We start from the raw sequence: 23,603 nt of genomic DNA on the forward strand, positions 1-23,603 counted from the left end.
TGTGTATGAGAAACTTTCCTCATGTCAGCACGTTGTAGGTGTCGCCACCGGCGCCAACCTTGTGTAAATGCTCTGAAAAGCTAATCATTTGCATATCACCGCATCTCCTTCCTGTCGGTTAAATTTCGCGTCTGTAGCACGTCATCTTCGTGGTGTAGGAAATTTTAATGGCCAGTAGTGTACTTCTAAGTTATTCTTCATTTGAATTCTAGAACATTTACTTCGTCTTCTTTGGTGATGGAATCTTGGAAAACTGTGTGAAATAAAGTCACCTTAGTGGCTCTGTCATCGGTAATATTAACATTGCTGTTGCACAGTGAAGGTGTTGTTCGTCCCTTGCCGTGGTTGTACTTTACTTACGACTCTATCAATTTTCTGTCAGTTTTAGAGGCAGAGTTTCATTGTGGCAGCTATTAAAGACATCTCTTACTAAAATCCACGCTAGGTTTCGAGCTGCAGTAGAACATCACTGCACTACAGAACTGTTTGTGATCGTGTTCCTAAGTTACTGCTATGTTAGTGATAAGTTGTGAACAGTGACCAAGAGAGCCACGGAAATGGATACACCGCAACGCATCACAACGAGACCGCCACGCCAGAAGAACAAAGATGTCCAGAGCATTTACGAAAATACTATGTAGTGTCAGTATGACCTTATTGTAAAGTTGTTTTTGTAGTGCCATTTAGCCTGAAGGTGAGGTTTAACCCTCGAAACATGTCGCTAAATAAATAAGTAATACAATAGTTGACAAAATTTGTGACTGGTAGCGGTAATTAAAATAAAAAGCCTTTCCATATTAAGTGACAGGTTTGCTTGACCCATTGTTGAGCGTTCGGGAGATGCTGCAAGATCAGAACTGGCAAACGCCTGAACGTAGACACTAAATAACCCTTGAAATCCTACTTACAAGGAAAACGTGTCTGGTCGTTATAACCGGTTTCGTCCGCATTTATGGTATACGGTATATGTAATGTGAGCTCCAGACGGACAAGAATCCAGAAAAAAATCCAAGTATGGGCAAGCAGGACTCACGCGCCGAGGGTTCCGTACAAATATAATTATGTAGGCCTACCTACAGGGTGTTTCAGGAAGAGCGTGCAAAAATTTATCAGGACATAGAGGATGATCTACTGAACAATTTGACGTAGGGAACCTGGGGTCTTAGGATCAACTTAAGGAGATAGTAGGAATAAAATAATATGTCTATTTTTTATGTACGTTAGTTATAGTTAACTGCAGATACCATCATTAACACAATGAATCTACACACATCAAAAAAAGTTTTGCATCACTTCGGTTCCGAGAGTTCCGGAAACTGTACAGAAAATTGGAATAGAGATCAACACAAACATCGTTCCCGCCCTTTTTATTGCTCATGAGAACCACACATTGCATGTTGTACCACCATACAGCGAGGCCTTCAGATGTGGTGGTCCAGTTTGCTGTACACACCGGTACCTTAAATACCCATAGCACGTCCTCTTACTTATATTCCTCGTGGCATACTATTCACAAGTTCATCAAGGCACTATTGGTCCAGATTGTCCCACTCCTCAACGGCGATTCGGCGTAGACCCCTCAGAGTGGTTGGTGGGTAACGTCGCCCATAAACAGCCCTTTTCAATTTATCCTAGGCATGTTCGATAGGGTTCATCTCTGGAGAACATGCTGGCCACTCTAGTCGAGCGATGGCGTTACCCTGAAAGAAGTCATTCACAAGATGTGCACGATGGGGGAGCGAATTGTCGTCCATGAAGACGAATGCCTCACCAATATGATGCCGATATGGTTGCATTATCAGTCGGAGCATGGCATTCACGTATCGTACAGCCGTTACGGCGCCTTCCATGACCACCAGCGGCGTACGCCAGCCCCACATAATGCCACCCCAAAACAGCAGCGAACCTCCACCTTGTGCGCTGGACAGTGTGTCTAAGGCGTTCGGTCTGACCGTATTGCCCCCAAACACGTGTATGACGACTGTCTGTCTGAAGTCATATGGGAGACTCATCGGTGAAGAGAAGGTGATGCCAATCCTGAACGGTCTATTCGGCATGTTGTTGGGCCCATCTGTACCGCGCTGCATGATGTCGTGGTTGCAAAGGTGGACCTCACCATGGACGTCGGGAGTGAAGTTGCGCATCGTGAAGCCTATCGCGCACAGTTTGAGTCGTAACACGACGTCCTGTGGCTGCACGAAAAGCATTATTCAGCATGGTGGCTCGCTGTCAGAGTTCCTCCGAGCCAAAATCCGTAGGTAGCAGTCATCCACTGCAGTAGTAGCCCTTGGGCGGCCTGAGCGAGGTATATCATCTACAGTTCCTGTCTCTCTGTATGTCCTCCATGTCCGAAACGCCTGGAGAGCCCTTCTTGGCACAAAGTAACAATGTGGACGCGATCGAACTGCGGTATTGATCATCTAGGCAGGGTTGAACGACAGACAACATGTGCCATGTACCTCCTTTCTGGTGGAATGACTGGAATTGATTGGCTTTCGGATCCCCTCCTTCTAATAGGCGCTGCTCATGCGTGGTAGTTTACATCTTTGGGCGGATTTACTGACATCTCTGAACAGTCAAAGGAACTGTGTCTCTGATACAATATCTACAGTCATCGCCTATCTTCGGGAATTCTGGGAACCGGGTGATGCAAAACTGTTTTTGCTGTGTGTACCATTTGTACTCTATCTCACTAAATGAGCTGAAACTGACAGCCATCAACCTCAATGCAACTATGACATCGGCGAACAAGATTCTGGAGTAGCCTAACAAACATCCCTGGTCTGTTTAGAATCATATCACAGGAGACCCACTGGGGTCTCACAGACAAATGACATTAGATATCCCCATAAGAAATAAGCAAGGGGATTCAGTTTAGGTGCCCTCTCAGGCCATCGGACAGGACCTCCCCTTCCAATCCAGCGACCAGAAAATGCAGCACTGATATGGCTGCGGACACCCACACTGAAGCAAGGCGATGCACCGTCATGTTGTATCAACGTCCTCTCACGAACAGCCAAGCGTACGTTCTCCAACAACTCAGGTAGAACTCTTTGCACAAACCTCCAGTACAGGTGGCCATTCACACGGCCAGGTAGAAGATATGGCCCAACGAGATTGTCGCCTGCAACGCCGGTCCGGATGTTCACACCAAATCTTCTTGATTGTGTGACCCTACTACAGCGTGGACGTTTCCGGCATCCTACACATGGTTGTTCCTGCTGTTCGAAACACCATCACGGTCGCATGAGGTCTCGTCAGTAAACAGCACGATTTGAAGGAAATCTGGTCGATCAATCCACTGTTGGTGCATCCACTGACACAACGCAACCCTTAGTGCATGGATCCGTTGCGGGTTATATGGGTGTAATTGTTGTTCGAGGAGTGCTCGGCACACGCTAGTAGGTGCGTCGCCCATTTGGCGTGCAATAGGACGAGTACTTGTTGTGGAGTCCGCTGTAACACGTTTCAGCACCTCCGCTTCAAAATCGGGTGTGCGAGTGGTCCTCGTGTTGCTAGGTCCCTCGTTTCTTCTTTTCAATGAACCAGTCTCCCGCATTTCTCGATCGAGAGATGCCTGTTAAGGAACCTTTCCCTGCACAGTTTTTCAGCAGCTAAAGTATTGCAAAATACTTCCCCATACACAGAAAGTGCATGTCAGGGAGTTCTGCGAAACTGTACCGGTACTGCTCCATCATGTTGTAACGTACGTCCCTGAATAGCACTGGGTAATGAATGGGTATGTCGATGAGTCATAGAACGTTCCGTCATGATACAATGTAAATACGATACAACAGAGCCACCTTATGGACAAGTAAGGTAAACAAAACCTCTATCACGACTTCCTAGTATTCAGGCTCGTCCTCCTTGTTTCCTTTCGGAAATAAAGAATGTACATCTAAACAAATAGCACAGTACCACGTAAACTTGTACGCACGTTAGTTGCAAATAAGCTAGAAAACAGTAAATCTGGACAAAACGGCAGACAAGTTTACTTCAGTATCTCCGTAAAATGGTTTCTCCTACCCCAGGTTCCCTACCTCAAATTATTCAGTGGTGCATTCTCTATGTCCTGTTACATTTTTGCACGCTCTTATGGGAACATCCTGTAGACAGTTCATCCATTCCGGGAATCGAGAATTTCGGCGATTTTTGTCTGTTACCGATATCGATACAGGCTCGATATACGTTTACCTATTCCTCAACAGGACAGGCAGTCGGAAAACAGGTGACAAAAGTTTTGTTTTCGTGTGATATAATTACAAATTAAAAATTGTCAGATTTATTTCCTCACTTCTACTATGAAATATTGCTACACGCCAAATTTCTTGAATGTAGGTCAACGAGAAATACCCTGTACGGTTCGATTGAGTTTGCGAATATATAAATAAGTGACATAAATAGCCTTATCCTCTGATTAAGTTGACTTACAAGGATAAATTTCTTAGAACGCCAAGGGACCAGAGACCTTAGGAAGTGATGTCAATTTCAGCTATATACGTCCACTCATTCCTGAGAAAAAGGATTCTTAACAGTCAGGCAGACAGGTGGATAACAAATTATTAAAATATATTTTCTTCACGTAATGTAATTATAGATTAAAAGTTTTCTGATATTTTCCTTTACGTCTACTGAAAAATATTTTTTTTTTTTTCAAATTTCATGATTCTAGGTTAACGGGAAGTACCCTTTAGGTTTTGATGAGTGAATTGGCAACCATCATAATATGTGACATAAATGGCCGTAACTTTTGACTGCATTCACGTGGTAGATCCAATTTTCTTACACCGCCAAGGCCCTGTAGCTCCTAATATGTGTCATGACTTTCAACTTGATGCGTCTACCCATTCCTAAGAAAAATGGTTTTTTAACAGTCGGACAGACAGAAAGATAGAGAGACCGACGACGAAGTAATCCTGTAAGAGACCAGTTTGTACCGACTGAGGTACAGAACCTTGAAACCGGTATTACTGGCGTGAGTATGGCGAGACATGAGCCATTTAAGTTAGTGCACGTCCTATGAAGCTGTTTTCGTAGTGGAAAACTTCTGGTAATCCGAGGATCATGGGGTTGAGAGCGTGCGTGGAACCTTCCTTCTTAATCTTCAGGCTCTATTTTACCTGTATTGCAAGAAAACCGTAAAAATGCTTAGTAAACGATATTTATTAATATTGTCATAAAAGATATGAAAATTAAAGGCAAAAATAGAGATCTTAGGGTTTATAATGAATCACTCGCCTCTAACATTATCTTTTTTTATGGAAGTAACGGGTACTATGTATACTATCGATTCTTGCATAGGTGAAAATTATCTCAGCTGTTTCATTAAAAGATTTGCTATGATTTTATATACGATGTATTATATTTCCGGCTAAAATCTATAAAAAGAAATTAATGTGTTACAGTCGATATGTAATAACAGATAAAATTACTATTCTTTTAAAAATATTTGAAATCACGAAATTTATGGCATACTTAATATTCATGTTATTAATTGTACAATCTATCTCTAATTACGAAATTTATTTCTGGATTTATTTATAAACTAAAGATATAATTTTGTGAAGATTCTTCTTTTGCAAAGAAAGTTTGTAAACTGTTTTGCTTTGTAATCTCTTTGGAATAATGTGAGTACCGCCGAATGTAAGTGGTGGTGGAAATGCCTCTGATGGAAGCGGACGTTTTCTAAGTTTGTCATCAACAATGTAATTATTGGTTTTATCTTAATGTTGATAATGTAAAACCGGTGAGATGTTGAAAGGTGTGATGAAGAATAAATTTCAAGAATAATACAGGCAAATCATATTCTGTTATTTAATCATCAAGAATCTACAAATTCGAAATTTCAGTTACAAGAATGTACCCCTATACAAGACTTTGAGCTATCGACAACAACAAAGAGACAATGAAGATACGTAAAAAGTTATTCTTTTGCATATCTTACGCCTCGCAAAGCTTTCAAAATTTATGCAAAGACGGAGAATTTTAATAGTGATGTGTGGGAGGGCAATGTTACAGGTTGCAGTAGCGGAGTGTACTTGGGGTAATTACTTTAATGCCACACGATGGCAATCATTCTTCATATTGAAAAATCTCGCCGAACAATAGTGGATCTGTGAGCCCCCCCTCCCCCCCCCCCTTCCATGAGATAGTTAACAGGAGAAATTTGTTCTCCTGCACTCAGGACTTAAATTTCAGTCGCAAATTTTCCTTTCTCTTTCGATTTTATCTCTTTTATGAAAACAGTAATAAATAAATGAGAGGAAGAAGGTCAGCGCCGAGCATAATACCATCTGCCTCTCTTATTACAGATCTAGATTTTAGGCGAGAGCGCAGTGTGTCATATGTAGTCATCTAGTTCACATGTATGGTATGAACTGTCAAAAATTATAGGAAATGTCTACAATATTATATCAAAATATTACGCCACACTGTAAAAAACAGTTCAAAATGTACGTAACATCGATATTTTAGAATTTCACTTGAAATATAACGAGGACAGTCACCAGATATAGTCACACCGGATGTTATACCAGGTGCATTCAAGTTCTAAGGCCTCCGATTTTTTTTCTAATTAACTACTCACCCGAAATCGATGAAACTGGCGTTACTTCTCGACGTAATCGCCCTGTATACGTACACATTTTTCACAACGCTGACGCCATGATTCCATGGCAGCGGCGAAGGCTTCTTTAGGAGTCTGTTTTGACCACTGGAAAATCGCTGAGGCAATAGCAGCACGGCTGGTGAATGTGCGGCCACGGAGAGTGTCTTTCATTGTTGGAAAAAGCCAAAAGTCACTATAAGCCAGGTCAGGTGAGTAGGGAGCATGAGAAATCACTTCAAAGTTATCACGAAGAAACTGTTGCGTAACGTTAGCTCGATGTGCGGGTGCGTTGCTTTGGTGAAACAGCACACGCGCAGCCCTTCCCGGACGTTTTTGTTGCAGAGCAGGAACGAATTTGTTCTTCAAAACATTTTCGTAGGATGCACCTGTTACCGTAGTGCCCTTTGGAACGCAATGGGTAAGGATTACGCCCTCGCTGTCCCAGAACATGGACACCATCATTTTTTCAGCACTGGCAGTTACCCGAAATTTTTTTGGTGGCGGTGAATCTGTGTGCTTCCATTGAGCTGACTGGCGCTTTGTTTCTGGATTGAAAAATGGCATCCACATCTCATCCATTGTCACAACCGACGAAAAGAAAGTCCCATTGATGCTGTCATTGCGTGTCAACATTGCTTGGCAACATGCCACACGGGCAGCCATGTGGTCGTCCGTCAGCATTCGTGGCACCCACTTGGATGACACTTTTCGCATTTTCAGGTCGTCATGCAGGATTGTGTGCACAGAACCCACAGAAATGCCAACTCTGGAGGCGATCTGTTCAACAGTCATTCGGCGATCCCCCAAAACAATTCTCTCCACTTTCTCGATCATGTCGTCAGACCGGCTTGTGCGAGCCCGAGGTTGTTTCGGTTTGTTGTCACACAATGTTCTGCCTTCATTAAACTGTCGCACCCATGAACGCACTTTCGACACATCCATAACTCCATCACCACATGTCTCCTCCAACTGTCGATGAATTTCAATTGGTTACACACCACGCAAATTCAGAAAACGAATGATTGCACGCTGTTCAAGTAAGGAAAACGTCGCCATTTTAAGTATTTAAAACAGTTCTCATTCTCGCCGCTGGCGGTAAAATTCCATCTGCCGTACGGTGCTGCCATTTCTGGGATGTATTGACAATGAACGCGGCGTCATTTTAAAACAATGCGCATTTTTCTATCTCTTTCCAGTCCGGAGAAAAAAATCGGAGCCCTTAGAACTTGAATGCACCTCGTACATACGTCAGGACAACGTAGCCGTACTTGAAAATGGAGATCTTCCGAAATAGCTGTCGTAATAGTCCACAAATGTTTTGAGCAGTGATACTGGAAACTTACTTACTTTCTGAAGTCCCGTGATACTTCCGAAAATATGTCGACAATATATCGAAAGCTAAACTGGGGACAGTAATGTGACGGAGAGGTTATCGCATACACCAGTGGGAGCACTGCAGTTATGTCTACCAAACTACGCTACCAAACGTACACCTAAACGGTCATATAACAAAAGTACTTGTGACTAACAGAGATGGAACAAGGTAGCTGTGTAACTCCCACTGTTTTTAATATTTATACGGACGAGAGTGAAACAACCAAACAACAACCATATTCTGTTTTAATATTGACACAATCTTAAATTCTCCTTTGAATGCCGACGACTTGGTAATTATACGACGAATTCAAAATGGCGTTTCAAGGTAATGAATTATCAATATTGAAAAGCAAACCAAATACGTATTATAGACTTCGTGGATAAAAATTTTGTACCAGCCAAAACAGTGCTAATAAATCATAAGTGCCACACTTTTCAGGTATCAGATATCTACAATGTATTTTGACTTTTAGGTACTGACGCCATGATCAGAACAGAATGTTCAGTCACATGTGTGGCCCAACACAAAAATTCCTGAGAAACAATTCGAGGAAGGCTACAACAAAAAAATTTACAAAAGAATAGCGATTACAGCCCTAGACCACTAGACTGAGGCACTTGCGAGCTGTGTGAGAGGTTCTCTAGAAAAGACATGATCAGAAACAAGGATATCCGCAAGGAATTAAACGTTTACAACGTGCTGAACGAATTAATGCAATACAGGAGACAATGGAGTTATCATATTACATGTATTTCGAAAGCTGGCTGACTCTGAAAACGTCGAGATTCCGACCCTCTATCAAAGAAGACCTTGGAAGACTGAGTACAAGAATGACGCCAGAAGTCGCTTGAGGAATGCTTGAATAACAAGACGAAAGACGATCAAATTTTTAAAGCAATTTAGCTTTCATCCAGTATACGTCCTAAGTATGCAGTCAGGCCGGAGACGTTCGCAACATGTGTTCACTACTTGCAGGTATCGAAAGACTGACTTTTATTAAAAATCCAAGCAGTAGGTATGTTGAAATTCGAATCCGTAAGTTAATACTAAAAGATGTTAAATATTAAGTGTACGTGATAACATCATTTCTGAGGGACCAGTTATTTTCTTTTGTTCGTCTAAGGCGTCCTGAATGTTGCGGGAGACACACATGTGGTAACAACCTACAGCCATGCACACGAATGCGTACATATACAAAGTTGTAAATTTATGTTTCGTTGTCTTTTGTCTACGCAGTGAAGAACGTAACAGCGTATAATTTATTTTCATAAATGCTACGTAATATCCGTCTGGCCAAGCGAATTCTAGAGAAAAGTACTGACACGCACAAGAAATGGAATTCATTATGGAAGCTGAGAGGATTGAGTACTGCTGTAGTGCAACAGATGGTAACACTTTTCAAGCTGTAAACGAAAGACAATAAGAAAAAGTTCTGGGCTAAATATTCAAAGAATATCCGATGAATTGTATAATATGCATTACTAACGTGCGATGGAAGGCCATAAACGTGAACTAGATAACGTCTATCTTCAATATTGTAAGATATGGATTTAATAATGTTCTCTCACGATAGTTTTTTTTAATATAGAAGGAGAAGGTATGTGACCAGTAACTTATGTTACAACCAGTGACGTCACAACTTCGTTTTGATGAAATAAAAAAAAAGAGAGTGATGGAATGCAATTTTTTATGTTGCTAATAACTGGAATCACTACATCTATAGGACCACTACATCTATTAGATGTGGTGTTGAACCTAACACCCCTATTGCAAGTAATACTGTCTACAGTATAGGATACTGTGTAGGAAGTATAAAAAAGGATCCATTTACTTTTTTGTATTTCAAAGAAGACAGTTTTCTTGAAGTTTGCATTTAAAATTGGCAGTATAGAGGTTCGTGAGTGCTATCTATTAGTTACCGATCAGGAAACTAACTATAATCTAAGAATGACGATTTGATATCGTGAATATGTGAAGATATCTAGACATAGTTCTGGATTGACGAATTTCATTTTAATCGGTAAAAAAATTAATCAAGTACCTTATTACATTTTACATATCTGGTACAGCATCAGGTTTAAGTCAAACATTAATTTGATGAAAACACCAAAAAATGGTTCAAATGGCTCTGAGCACTATGGGACTCAACATCTGTGGTCATCAGTCCCCTAGAACTTAGAACTACTTAAACCTAACTAACCTAAGGACATCACACACATCCATGCCCGACGCAGGATTCGAACCTGCGACCGTAGCGGCCACGCGGTTCCAGACTGAAGCGCCTAGACCCGCACGGCCACACCGGCCGGCAAAACACTAAAAAAAACACAAAAAATTTGATACACTTTTAAGTACTATTTTTTCACTTGTTGGTCATCGCATACAAACAAAATATTATCTTTCTGTTCATGAATTTAATATACGATGATACTCTCTGGCGTCATGTAGAGATAACTTTCAAATAGGAGCGCCTGATCTGGCGATGTTGTATTATCAAATGTCATTCCCAACTCAGCACAGTATTGAAGCCATTTAAATAATAACGAATTCGTTCATCGATAAACGGTAGGCAACTTTCCTATTGACGTTGTCAGTGCATTCGATGTGTCGTGACCGCTTTCAGTTTTTCGTAGTATTCCATAGCTTGACGTCTAAGTGACAATCTTCGAAATATTAAAACAGCACTCCAGATTGCGGTTTGCTCCAGTGCCGGCCACTGACGCGATCCTAAACAAGATGCATTATGTGGATCCCGTATCCTTACACGTCGGGCTGTGACATCTTTTTTATTTTATTTTTAGTTCTACTGAGTGAAGTGCCATATCTATTAGCAGCTCTCAAAGCTTATAAAGCAAATTGAAAGGTGACGTCAAAGTGACGACTTCGAGAAAACTCGATGTGAAAAAGAAACTTGACAGCTGTCGACAAATGGGCTAGACGGGTATACGCCATTTTGACGTCACTTTCCAGTAAGCTTAGAATGAAAATAGCGTCTTCCGTCATATCTGGCAGACCTTTGTCTAATAATAACGGGGAAAGGGTGACGTTGATGGTGACGGAAGGCGAGCTGGATGTAACGGCTGGCAGTACAGTGCAGTACGAGTCTGTTCGGGGAACTGCTAGGGCTGAGTATGAAACGGAATGACGATGGTTGTTGGTACATGGAGTAAATCTTTTAAATACGTGCTAAATTCGTACGATCTTAGTGAAAATATTCAGAGTGTATCATCTGCAAAACTGGCTTTAATTTCAGTCAAAAAAGTCCTGCTCATGTTCGATCCGAAAGTAGCAATGTCACAGCAGTAAATGGTAAATGGAGTCACGTTCGTTAATAGTGAAGGGGAAGAAATTAACAGGGGGTTATTCACCATGCAATACAAGTGTGTGGTAGCGGAATAGTGCGATGTCCGCCTGCCGCAATGATATGTGTTCCCTCTTATGCGACTGGTCTTGATACCAGAGCTGTTCGGTGGTTGCTTACATTCAGTTACTCGGAATGTGATACCAGGATTGCAGGTCGTAGAAAACAGCACAACTGACCTGTACGCGAGGATGTCGCGACAGCATGTAAACAACAGCGTCAGCAATGTCCTCTGGATGCAAGGCAGGCGACTCTTTAACCTCTTTGGGAAAGTCGAACTTCGGCAACGATCTCCTCAGTCCTTCGGTATCCACCATACCAGGGGAAACTTGCTGCAATGAAATGTTCATTACTTAGTTACAACTAGCATAGCCATGTACTAAAATTTGGTCTTTGAACGAAAATCGGTAGAGTACGATTCTAATTATAACATGAAGCTGAAGAATGATGCAATTTTACAATAAAAATGGGTTCAAAATACAGGTGTAACGAAACTACGTATGAAAAGTTTTTGAGTTTTTACAGGAGATAGGATGGGTGATTCTCTTATGTGACAAAAATATCACTCCTCCCCCCCCCCCCCCAGGCGTCCATTGACATTTTCATACAGCGCCAGCTCTACGTGAAACCTTGACCCACGATTATCGTTTTAATTTGCTTTTGGCATTTTACGATGTGATATTGGTTATAACATATTTTTGCCCAGAGCATAAAAGATATTCATGTCGTAGGTTTATAATGAGAAGACATTAATTTTACTCGTGTATGTATGGCAATAAAATGGCTCTGAGCACTATGGGACTTAACATCTGAGGTCATCAGTCCCCTAGAACTTAGAACTACTTAAACCTAACTATCCTAAGGACATCACACACATCCATGCCCGAGGCAGGATTCGAACCTGAGCGCCCGGAGTGAGCGCCTAGAACCGCCGGCAATGTATGGCAGTAGAAGAGCGTCAGCTATAATTTTCAGATTTACCATTAGAGGGACCTAAACAAATCTATTCAAATTATGTTCATTTGACATCATAAACGATCGTCAAGCCAGAGTTACTAAAGCAATGAAATTTTTAAAAGGCTGCGTAACTACTTCTGGCGCAGTCAGTCGTCATTTTCAAATTGTAATCACAAACCTGGAAAACGGCATTAATAATTGCAACCACATTTCTTTCGAATATTACGGAAAATACAATAAAACCAGTAAACTGAACCGAAGGCAGCAGAAACGGGTTACGTCATGACAATTTTTGGTTGATCAGTCATTTCACACCTTAATGCATTGTAGATGAAAACTGCATCGGGAAGAAAGACATTATATACTCTTGCATTACGATACGATCCTGCAGCGATACAACAATCATTTTGCAAACGTAGGATCACACGTCCCACTCCTATAACGTGCAGCAAGCCCAAAACTAGAACACAGCACGCAATCGTACTGTGTTCTCCTAGTGAAATCTTACAAAGACGATGCACTCCCATTTGGGTTAACACAAAAATGACCGTTGCATCACTGCAGGCCGTAATACAATAGTACTGTATATGTGTAACCGAGATGCGAAAGCTGCTAACTGCATGATAAGCGAAACTGAGATATCCCGAAAAACTCATCTCACCCAAACTATTAAAGTTAAAGACTTCAATTCTTTTCTAAAAATAGGTGAAAAATAATTAAATACACGGTATTAATGGCTGAAATCTATAATTGTGTTTTATACGTTAAAATCGTAACTGAATTATTGACTTAGCTGGTTTTTTTTCACCAGATTTATCCAGTTAGTGGATTTTGCAAATGTATCGATCTAGTTAAGTATTAAAAAATATTCGGCTGCAAAATCCGCTACTCGGTGTTAGTTACGAATGACGTAAGGTGGAATCTACTTATTGCGAGTATAAAAGCAACACGTTTTATATCAAAGAAAAATCTGAAAATTCTACGAAACTGGCTTATAAAAATACGAAGGGAACATTATTTTACCGGGAAAAACTGACTTATTTAAAGTCAGAAAGAGAACAGACATGAATGCTCAACATTGTGGTTTTTTACAAAAAAGTATACCATTCCGTTTTTCAAATCAAAAGATGTAGCAGAAAATAAAATAAGCTTGTAATTGCATCTTAGTAAACCACCGAAATTGATTTGGAAAATAATAAAATTGGCGGGAATTTGCATCTTAGTTAAAATAGCAACAAAAAGTTCTACAAAATGAAATCAGCTGAAAATTGCTTTTAAGTGACATCGTCCTCAACACTACCAATTAATTCAAAATCGCTTGCCGCATCTTCAGGTGCAGCGGTGTCCCTGCCTGCTCGTGTAAAACCTCGATTAGAATTTGAGTTTGCTGTTGGTCGCCTAGTCTTCACCAAAGTGGAGCTATAAAAGCTTTTTGATGTTTCCGAGTGTGGTTTCTGAAAGTTTTATTCCAGCTGTGATTGGTGTTGGCCGTTTCCTTTTCAGGATACTCTTCATGTCTCCAGCCTCAAAGTTGTAGAAGGGCTCTCCACGAACTAGAGAAATCATCTTGTTTATGCTTTTCGTGAACACCATTTTTTTGGCTTTCTGAATCTGCAAATGTCATTTATCAATACCTTTCTCTAATCCTTCCACGTATGTCATAACAATTAGTGTAAACACAGTACTCTTTGAATAATATTGCTTTAGTAGTACTTTTCATGTTCTTACATTTTTCTTCTGGTAACATTTCTCTCTCACTGATCAGGCTGCCTCTTGCTTTTCCATGAGGGGCTTTCGCCCTCCTTCTGGTCATTTGCAACTGCTACGACAGGTTCGCCCTCTTGTGGAATTCCTACTGTTTCAATTACCATCAATTGTTTGTACCATCTGCTGCATGTAAGCTGCCCACAAAATAACTTGTTTTCTTCAAAAGACTCACGCAAATACATCAACAAACATCCTACTTGTGGTGTCACCGCCAGACACCACACTTGCTAGGTGGTAGCTTTAAATCGGCCGCGGTCCATTAGTACATGTCGGACCCGCGTGTCGCCACTGTCAGTAATTGCAGACCGAGCGCCACCACACGGCAGGTCTTGAGAGACGTACTAGGACTCGCCCCAGTTGTACGACGACTTTGCTAGCGACTACACTGACGAAGCCTTTCTCTCATTTGCCGAGAGATAGTTAGAATAGCCTTCAGCTAAGTCCATGGCTACGACCTAGCAAGGCGCCATTAACCATATCTAGAGAGTCTCACTTGTATCATCAAGAACGCTGTATACAAATGATGGATTAAAGTTAAGTATTACAGAAGCTACGTACTTTTCTTTATAGCATTCATTACGTATCCTGTTTCAGACCTCACGCCAGCAGGCGTGTGTAAACGCGTGCATTTCGGCTACTTCCGAGTGGCGTGGCTGTCTTGTTACGCGACAACACTACTGACCAGCTGAACTGTGCTCACTAGTGCATATTTCAACAAGTAATCGGCAGCGAGAGCTTCATTGTTGCGTACACGTTCGTTACAACGTAGCAACCTAACTCTGAAGGAGAAAAATGTCCCTTCGAATCGTAACAAACTGAAAGGTAGCTTTGAATGTCTAGATTGGTAACTCTGGTGTCAGTTCGCGTTCCTTGCATCAGGATCTGGTACAGCAACTGCGACGCCTATTGAACTTCGCAGGTTTTACAAATTTTGGACATTTATCAGACTTTGCACCAGAAGACAACGTGCAGTTAGCGGCTTTTGCAAACCAAACAACATCTTCTACAGCCAATTTCAAAGGTTTATAGCGGGTTTTGCGCACTGAAACCTATTTTTGCATCGGGGCTACTCATATAATACCTTTCGTCCAGATGCAGTTTTCATCTACACCGCATTAAAGTGTGAAATGACTTATCGACCAAAAGTTGTCGTGACGTCTCGTGACCCGTTTCTGCTGACTTTGCATACGTTTACTGGTTTTAATGTATTCTTCATCATATTTCACAGAAGGCTTTGTTTCAGTTTAAGATTTTAGTGTATTCTTCGTAATATTTCAAAGTAGTGTGGTTGCAATTATTAAGTCAGTTTTCCAGGTTTGTGATTACATTTGAAAATCGCCGATAACTCAGTGTGACGAAACTAGTTACGTGTTGTTGTGGTCTTCAGTCCTGAGACTGGTTTGATGCAGCTCTCCATGCTACTCTATCCTGTGCAAGCTTCTTCATCTCCCAGTGCCTACTGCAACCTACATCCTTCTGAATCTGCTTAGTGTATTGATCTCTTGGTCTCCCTCTACGATTTTTACCCTCCACGCTGCCCTCCAATGCTAAATTTGTGATCCCTCGATGCCTCAGAACATGTCCTACCAACCGATCCCTTCTTCTAGTCAAGTTGTGCCACAAACTTCTCTTCTCCCCAATCCTATTCAATACCTCCTTATTAGTTACGTGATCTACCCACCTTATCTTCAGCATTCTTCTGTAGCACCACATTTCGAAAGCTTCTATTCTCTTCTTGTCCAAACTAGTTATCGTCCATGTCTCACTTCCATACATGGCTACACTCCATACAAATACTTTCAGAAACGACTTCCTGACACCTAAATCTATATTCGATGTTAACAAATTTCTCTTCTTGAGAAACGCTTTCCTTGCCATTGCCAGTCTACATTTTATATCCTCTCTACTTCGACCATCATCGGTTATTTTACTCCCTAAATAGCAAAACTCCTTTACTACTTTAAGTGTCTCATTTCCTAATCTAATTCCCTCAGCATTACCCGACTTAATTTGACTACATTCCATTATCCTCGTTTTGCTTTTGTTGATGTTCATCTTATATCCTCGTTTCAAGACACTGTCCATTCCGTTCAACTGCTCTTCCAAGTCCTTTGCTGTCTCTGACAGAATTACAATGTCATCGGCGAACCTCAAAGTTTTTACTTCTTCTCCATGAATTTTAATACCTACTCCGAATTTTTCTTTTGTTTCCTTTACTGCTTGCTCAATATACAGATTGAATAACATCGGGGAGAGGCTACAACCCTGTCTCACTCCTTTCCCAACCACTGCTTCCCTTTCATGCCCCTCGACTCTTATAACTGCCATCTGTTTTCTGTACAAATTGTAAATAGCCTTTCGCTCCCTGTATTTTACCCCTGCCACCTTCAGAATTTGGAAGAGAGTATTCCAGTCAACATTGTCAAAAGTACGTTACGTAATCTTTTAAAAATTTCGTTGTTTGAGTGATTGTGGCCCCCACGACTGTTTGTGGTGTAAAACAAACATTTTAAATTTCATTCAGTCACTCTCCTTGATGACAGTTATATCAAAATACAAAATATATTCACATTATACTAAAGCTGTTACTTAAAGCTACTTACACTTGACAAATTCTTTTAAATGATGCAGTGTTATGATTTTATCATCTGCTTGTTTTGTAACTTTCGTCACTATTGTTATGTAAAGTTATTCGAGTCTTTGTAATTCAGTATTATAATTTGCTGATTTTTGGTGAGCACATTTGTGTACAGTTTAATTGACTCCTACTGAAACTGTCATCAGATTTTGTTTTTCCTAATAGTTGGCCAATTGTTTATTTCATTTTATGATAGAGACCTGAAACCAAATTTATGAAGTGAGTTTACTCGTTTACTCGAAAAGTCTGTAATGTGGTTGGCACCACTCGTGATAATATACACATTAATTTTTTGCTTGTTTTTATTACACATGTTTGTAGATTATCTATCAAAATGTGTTTGTTAAAGATTTGGGTAAATAATAAACAATATTTCAGTTTACTTTACTAATGGAATGTAAATCATTGTAGGCTGTAATGTGTAAAATAGTTAAATTTTGTCTCACTGTTGATTACTAATATTTATAGAGATGAAAATGTTGAAAAACATAGAAAAATGAGAAAACTATCAATAGTTACATTACAAATAAGACAAATTCCAGAATAGTAATATTTCGTAAATATGACATCATGACAAAGAATTATTTTCTGAAGTAAGGCAAGAGAATGTGTTTCAATCAGAATATCTCAGACTACCACATTTGAAAATACCGTCCTCTCAACTCTGATATATTGCTTTTTCCTGGTTGCCACTTTTTGAAACATGAAGAGCACATTTTAAATTCTCAAAATATGGTAGCAGTGGCTGAATTGCTTGTCTCTTCCTTTTGATCTTTCCTTCATCACGTCCTTCCTCCTCAATTTCTGGGATTCATATTGAGAGTGCTTCCTCTTGCAGTGGCGTTGCTCATCAGATTTTTGGCAATATCTGTCTTAAAGAAATTACATTATTGATTTACTTTCTATTTTTTTATTAGATGCAGCATTCCTGGATTCACTGTATTATTCACGAAAAAAATTAAGGAAAAGAAAGAATAACTGTTCCCACCATATCCTTGGGGCCGCAGTTCACCTCTCTGTCTTACAAACTAGTGTGTACAACCAGTTCAGATTCGTCACAGCAAGTGGAACGAATATTACAATGACAATTTAGACTGCCCTAGCGTTATGCAGGTTCACTCAGTGCAATTGCAGGGTTTGTACCCATCTGCAGCATTGTTGTGACTATATTAGGTGACTTACCCCTACTCGTATCTTGCTACCCCTGGCCACGAGGTCCTTCCTCAACCCTTCCAGCAAGACTTTCACTGCATGCTTGCTGGCACTGTACATCGCTCCTGCGGGTAGGAACGGCGGCATGTGTCCTGCGATGCTGGAAAATAGAACAGATTGTTGCAGGACTCGGACATAGTAGCTGACTGCCTTATGAGGAGAAAAGCTGCACTCTGATACTTTACTCTAGAGCGACCTGTACAGACAACTAAGACATTTTTCAAATAAAGAGTCATAGGCCTGATATTCCACTTTTCTATATCAGGTGTTGTTGTAGTCATCACTTTGAAGAATGGTTAATGCAGTTCTCCATGTTACTCTACATTATATAAGTAGTTTCATAGCAGGATAACTGCTAAATCTAAATTGGATATCCACTTGAACCTGCTTACTATATTCAGTCCTTTGATTGCTCTACAATGTTGATTCCCCTACTCTGTGCTGAAATACTAAATTACTAATTCCTGCTTCCTATAAATCTATCCCTTCCTTCGGTCAAGTAATTCCAATAACCTCTTTTCTCCAAAATTCGACTCAGTGTTGCCTGATTACTAACACCATCTACTAACCATCATCGTTTATCCGTTTGTTTTCCACATTTCTCGTACACACAAGGCTACATTCCAAACTAGTACTTTCATAAAAAGCTTCCTGTCGCCCAAATTTATGTCTTAATGTCAACATATTTCTCTGTTTCAAAAGAGTTTTTTTTTCCTTGCCGTCATCAGCTATTTGAATGCACAGAGACCAAAACTTGTCCACTACTTTTAGTATCTTGTTTTATCACCTAACTCCCTCTGTATCGTTTTACTTAATTCGAATACCCTCAATTACCCATGTTTTACTTTCATTTCTTTTTACCTTATAATTTTTTGAGGACACTAAACCATTCAGTTTAACTCATCTCCCATTACCGTTCCATCGGTTAACGTGGATTACTTCTGTCTGCACTTTAATTCCCTTCATTTCTCCCTAGTTTCCTTTCGTGTATCCGCGACGTTCAGACTGAGTGGCATAAGAGATGAGTTTCAAACCTATTTCATTCTTTTCTCAATTACTGTGTTTTTCATGAACTTGGACTCTTGGAACTGCATTCTGGTGTTTGTACAATTTGTCTCTAACGTATCGTTCACAGGACTCACATGTCTAACACATTCTATTGAACACATAATTAAATGCAAAATCAATGCTCCTACTCGGTACGACTTTGTCTGTGTTACCGTTGCTGTAAATAATATTGCAGTGGTCTATAAATTATGGTTCCAAGTATGCAGTAATGTACCCTTAAGAGAAGTACACTCCTGAAAATGGTGTGTCAGACCCACCATACTTGCTCCGGACACTGCGAGAGGGCTGTACAAGCAATGATCACACGCACGGCACAGCGGACACACCAGGAACCGCGGTGTTGGCCGTCGAATGGCGCTAGCTGCGCAGCATTTGTGCACCGCCGCCGTCAGTGTCAGCCAGTTTGCCGTGGCATACGGAGCTCCATCGCAGTCTTTAACACTGGTAGCATGCCGCGACAGCGTGGACGTGAACCGTATGTGCAGTTGACGGACTTTGAGCGAGGGCGTATAGTGGGCATGCGGGAGGCAGGGTGGACGTACCGCCGAATTGCTCAACACGTGGGGCGTGAGGTCTCCGCAGTACAGCGATGTTGTCGCCAGTGGTCGGCGGAATGTGCACGTGCCCGTCGACCTGGGACCGGACCGCAGCGACGCACGGATGCACGCCAAGACCGTAGGATCCTACACAGTGCCGTAGGGGACCGCACCGCCACTTCCCAGCAAATTAGGGACACTGTTGCTCCTGGGGTATCGGCGAGGACCATTCGCAACCGTCTCCGTAAAGCTGGGCTACGGTCCCGCACACCGTTAGGCCGTGTTCCCCCCACGCTCCAACATCGTGCAGCCCGCCTCCAGTGGTGTCGCGACAGGCGTGAATGGAGGGACGAATGGAGACGTGTCGTCTTCAGCGATGAGAGTCGCTTCTGCCTTGGTGCCAATGATGGTCGTATGCGTGTTTGGCGCCGTGCAGGTGAGCGCCACAATCAGGACTGCATACGACCGAGGCACACAGGGCCAACACCCGGCATCATGGTGTGGGGAGCGATCTCCTACACTGGCCGTACACCACTGGTGATCGTCGAGGGGACACTGAATAGTGCACGGTACATCCAAACCGTCATCGAACCCATCGTTCTACCATTCCTAGACCGGCAAGGGAACTTGCTGTTCCAACAGGACAATGCACGTCCGCATGTATCCCGTGCCACCCAACGTGCTCTAGAAGGTGTAAGTCAACTACCCTGGCCAGCAAGATCTCCGGATCTGTCCCCCATTGAGCATGTTTGGGACTGGATGAAGCGTCGTCTCACGCGGTCTGCACGTCCAGCACGAACGCTGGTCCAACTGAGGCGCCAGGTGGAAATGGCACGGCAAGCCGTTCCACAGGACTACATCCAGCATCTCTACGATCGTCTCCATGGGAGAATAGCAGCCTGCATTGCTGCGAAAGGTGGATATACACTGTACTAGTGCCGACATTGTGCATGCTCTGTTGCCTGTGTCTATGTGCCTGTGGTTCTGTCAGTGTGATCATGTGATGTATCTGACCCCAGGAATGTGTCAATAAAGTTTCCCCTTCCTGGGACAATGAATTCACGGTGTTCTTATTTCAATTTCCAGGAGTGTATTATTCTCCCACTGTTTCGCAATTTGTCTCGTTAATGACAACAGAAGATTTACTTCCTCCTATCGGTATTTCGAGATATCGATTAACAAGCGAATATATAAGCCAATACTTGTTGTTAGACGTTGTATATGTTTTATTCATGATGGATTCTTGCAGTTTATATCACATATGTCTTCCAAAGTCCAACTTGTCATTCCAGTCATGTGCAGTTGGAGTCATGACTTATAACTGCTATGGTAGCTCAAAGGATCCTTGAAGAGTGCCAGCAAATCAGGGCTCTGGTGAAACTGTGATACACCCACAAAACCAACAATAGATCTAAGTAGGATGTATATGGGATTTCTGCAGCACTTTTTTTACAAACCTGCAGCCATATGTACAGGTCATTTACCGTATCCATTATGTCACAAGCCATAAACCGTTTCTATGACGTTACAACCGAAGAAGTCACACCTTTTATCTTGGAACAACTGTGGCAAATCAAACGAAACAGCCAATGACATCACAGTATCCTACTGATCATTAAAAGGAAGCAGCTAATCACAACATAGCTGTTGAACCTCCATCTTCGCCTTGTTGAAACATACTCACCCAAAATGAATACTGCATCATGCGTAAAATCAATCGATTAATTATGAAAAAATATAAAGATATAGTTAAAACCAGTGTAACTTGGCAAATTAAGCAGCACTTGTCAAAGAGCTTGTTGGATCTTTGTATGGCACTTGGCGTAAAGCATAATGGAGCCCATAAGTTAAATATATCTATATCCAGACTGTCTGTATGATTTATTAAAAGTATATAGCCACAGATATATACAGACACACACACACATGCACACACACACACACTCATGCACACAGACACATTGCATCTGGTGAACAACATTAATTCTATATATAAAAGGAAGGTATGTAAAAGACACATCAGGTATGTACACACCTTTTATTTTTCATACTGTTCATACTGTTATTACCACATCTACAATATGTAAATGGTGTAACATCCAGTAATACCACTTCTACAATGTATGTGAAAATAAACTCGCAACAGAATGTTTAAACTGAGTGCCAAAATATCTGTGAAAAACGTAAAGACTGTTAACATTTAATCTGAGGTACATGTGATGCTATGTTACTGGGGATAAACATTTGTAGGTGTTTTTCAATAATGCTTCACTCCACCAAGCACTGTTTTAGGGGGAAAGAAAAGACTGCATCATGTTCTACACTAGAAAATATAACCAATATTGTTGACTAGTTAATTCATATTTCTGATGACTTTTTCACTTGGACATATCTGGAGTTTTGTTCTACTGGTGTTCAGTACAATGACGTCACGTTTCCCAACACTTTATCACAAGAAATTGTACTAAAAATTATGCATTTTGACAAAGTGTTTAATTCGTTATATCACTTAAACTTTATATTCTCGTAGTACGATACACAAAATATAGGTTGTAGTCATAACATAACATTGCCAAAGAGAATAATAATGAGCAAGCTTCTACATACAGAGAGGAAAAGACGAGATCTAAAAAGCATTATCTTTGCACAAAAAAATAATTTATTATAATATACTAAGATTTCAAGTACAAAACAAATGAAGGTTGCCTATCTTAATATGCAAGGGTATTTACAGATTTATAATCATGAACGAAAATTCGTTCTTGCTCCTAAAAAAAAACTTTACTCTCTTACTTGTCAAAATACATACAGAATTGTTTCGTAACATTACAAAACACATATTAAATTTCTAATAATCTAACATATGGCTTAATGCGAACTTACAGTTAGAATAATTTTCTGTTTGTATAAATGATAAGAATGTCATTCCCATGTCTAAATCGTGTATGTTGTTTGTAAAAAATGCATCTTTGTTTAGTTAAAATGTTTATCAAATTCAGTAAACATTGTAGTGATCCCCATGCTATGATATTATTCTATATCTTAACTAAGAAACGTTTGTCAGCTTCTGCTGATAGTGACAATTAGTGCTATTGCACAATGTAAACTACAAGACAATTTGTCCTTGTACATCACTGTGTTACAAATTGCCCTATGCATCACCATGTTACAGCAAATTTGTAGCAATTTTCCTATTTTATATTTGGTTACAGATAAACATCAAAATAAATTTTAACAAATTGCTGCATACATTGCAGGAAAGTTGTAACGAATAGCCCTACAAAATGCTATATCCCATACATCAACGTTGCATACACAAATTTTTAACATTTACACCAATCATCACAGACATATACTGGATAAAACTGGTGAAATGATGGACACCATTGCCACAATAATAGTGAGAGGCATTACTCCAATAGTATGGTGGATACCATTTTGGGATCAGCAATGGTCAGTTGATATGGTGACTGACACTAACCTTAATTCATTTTTGGGGCAATGTTGGTCAGCTGATATGGTGACTAGCATACTAGTGGATGGGGCAGTTATGGTCAGTTGATAATGGTATTCACCATAAACCTCAATTATGTGAGGTGGTTCAGTTATTGTCAATTGAAATCGTTGCAACTATTACACTAGATACTATTGATTGGGGCGAGGATGGTCAGTTGGTATGGTGACATTGTTCGTCACTAAATGGCAGCCATTACATGATAATTCAGTCCTAATGGTTAGCAAAAATACACAACCCTCCTCAGAGGAATTATAACAATATACAATTTGCACTTGCAATTTTTTTCGTATGGTGAAAACTTCAATGAAACAGAGCCCAAACATCTGCAACAATGAGTATTTAAGAATGTAATGTATACTTGCTATCCCATAAAAAGATTTACAGACGAAAGACTAAGCAGGTAGCCATAATTGTCTAGTTTTTTTGGAACTTTATGGACCAAATGGACGAAACTTACACATCAAACTGTACAACCTACATCTGAACACACAAGGGATTGTAATGAAAAATGCAGTGCATTAATTCATGCTTATACGTGTGAACTCACCATACCAAATGTGGG

At 40.7% G+C, this 23,603-nt stretch overlaps 1 protein-coding gene across 1 annotated transcript in view; it reads right to left on the reverse strand.

Moving 5' to 3' along the window:
- Positions 1-23,603, reverse strand: part of LOC126161436 (farnesol dehydrogenase-like) — a 95,030-nt gene that overhangs the window by 8,092 nt on the left and 63,335 nt on the right. The window contains exons 4-5 of the mRNA XM_049917237.1: positions 17,891-18,020; positions 11,526-11,678 (exon numbers count right to left, since the gene is read on the reverse strand). Of these exons, the coding sequence (XP_049773194.1) occupies positions 11,526-11,678; positions 17,891-18,020 (283 nt within the window). The remainder of the gene's footprint in view (positions 1-11,525; positions 11,679-17,890; positions 18,021-23,603) is intronic.

Source organism: Schistocerca cancellata, chromosome 2 (genome assembly GCF_023864275.1).
Source record: "Schistocerca cancellata isolate TAMUIC-IGC-003103 chromosome 2, iqSchCanc2.1, whole genome shotgun sequence".
NCBI classification, from domain to species: domain Eukaryota; kingdom Metazoa; phylum Arthropoda; class Insecta; order Orthoptera; family Acrididae; genus Schistocerca; species Schistocerca cancellata.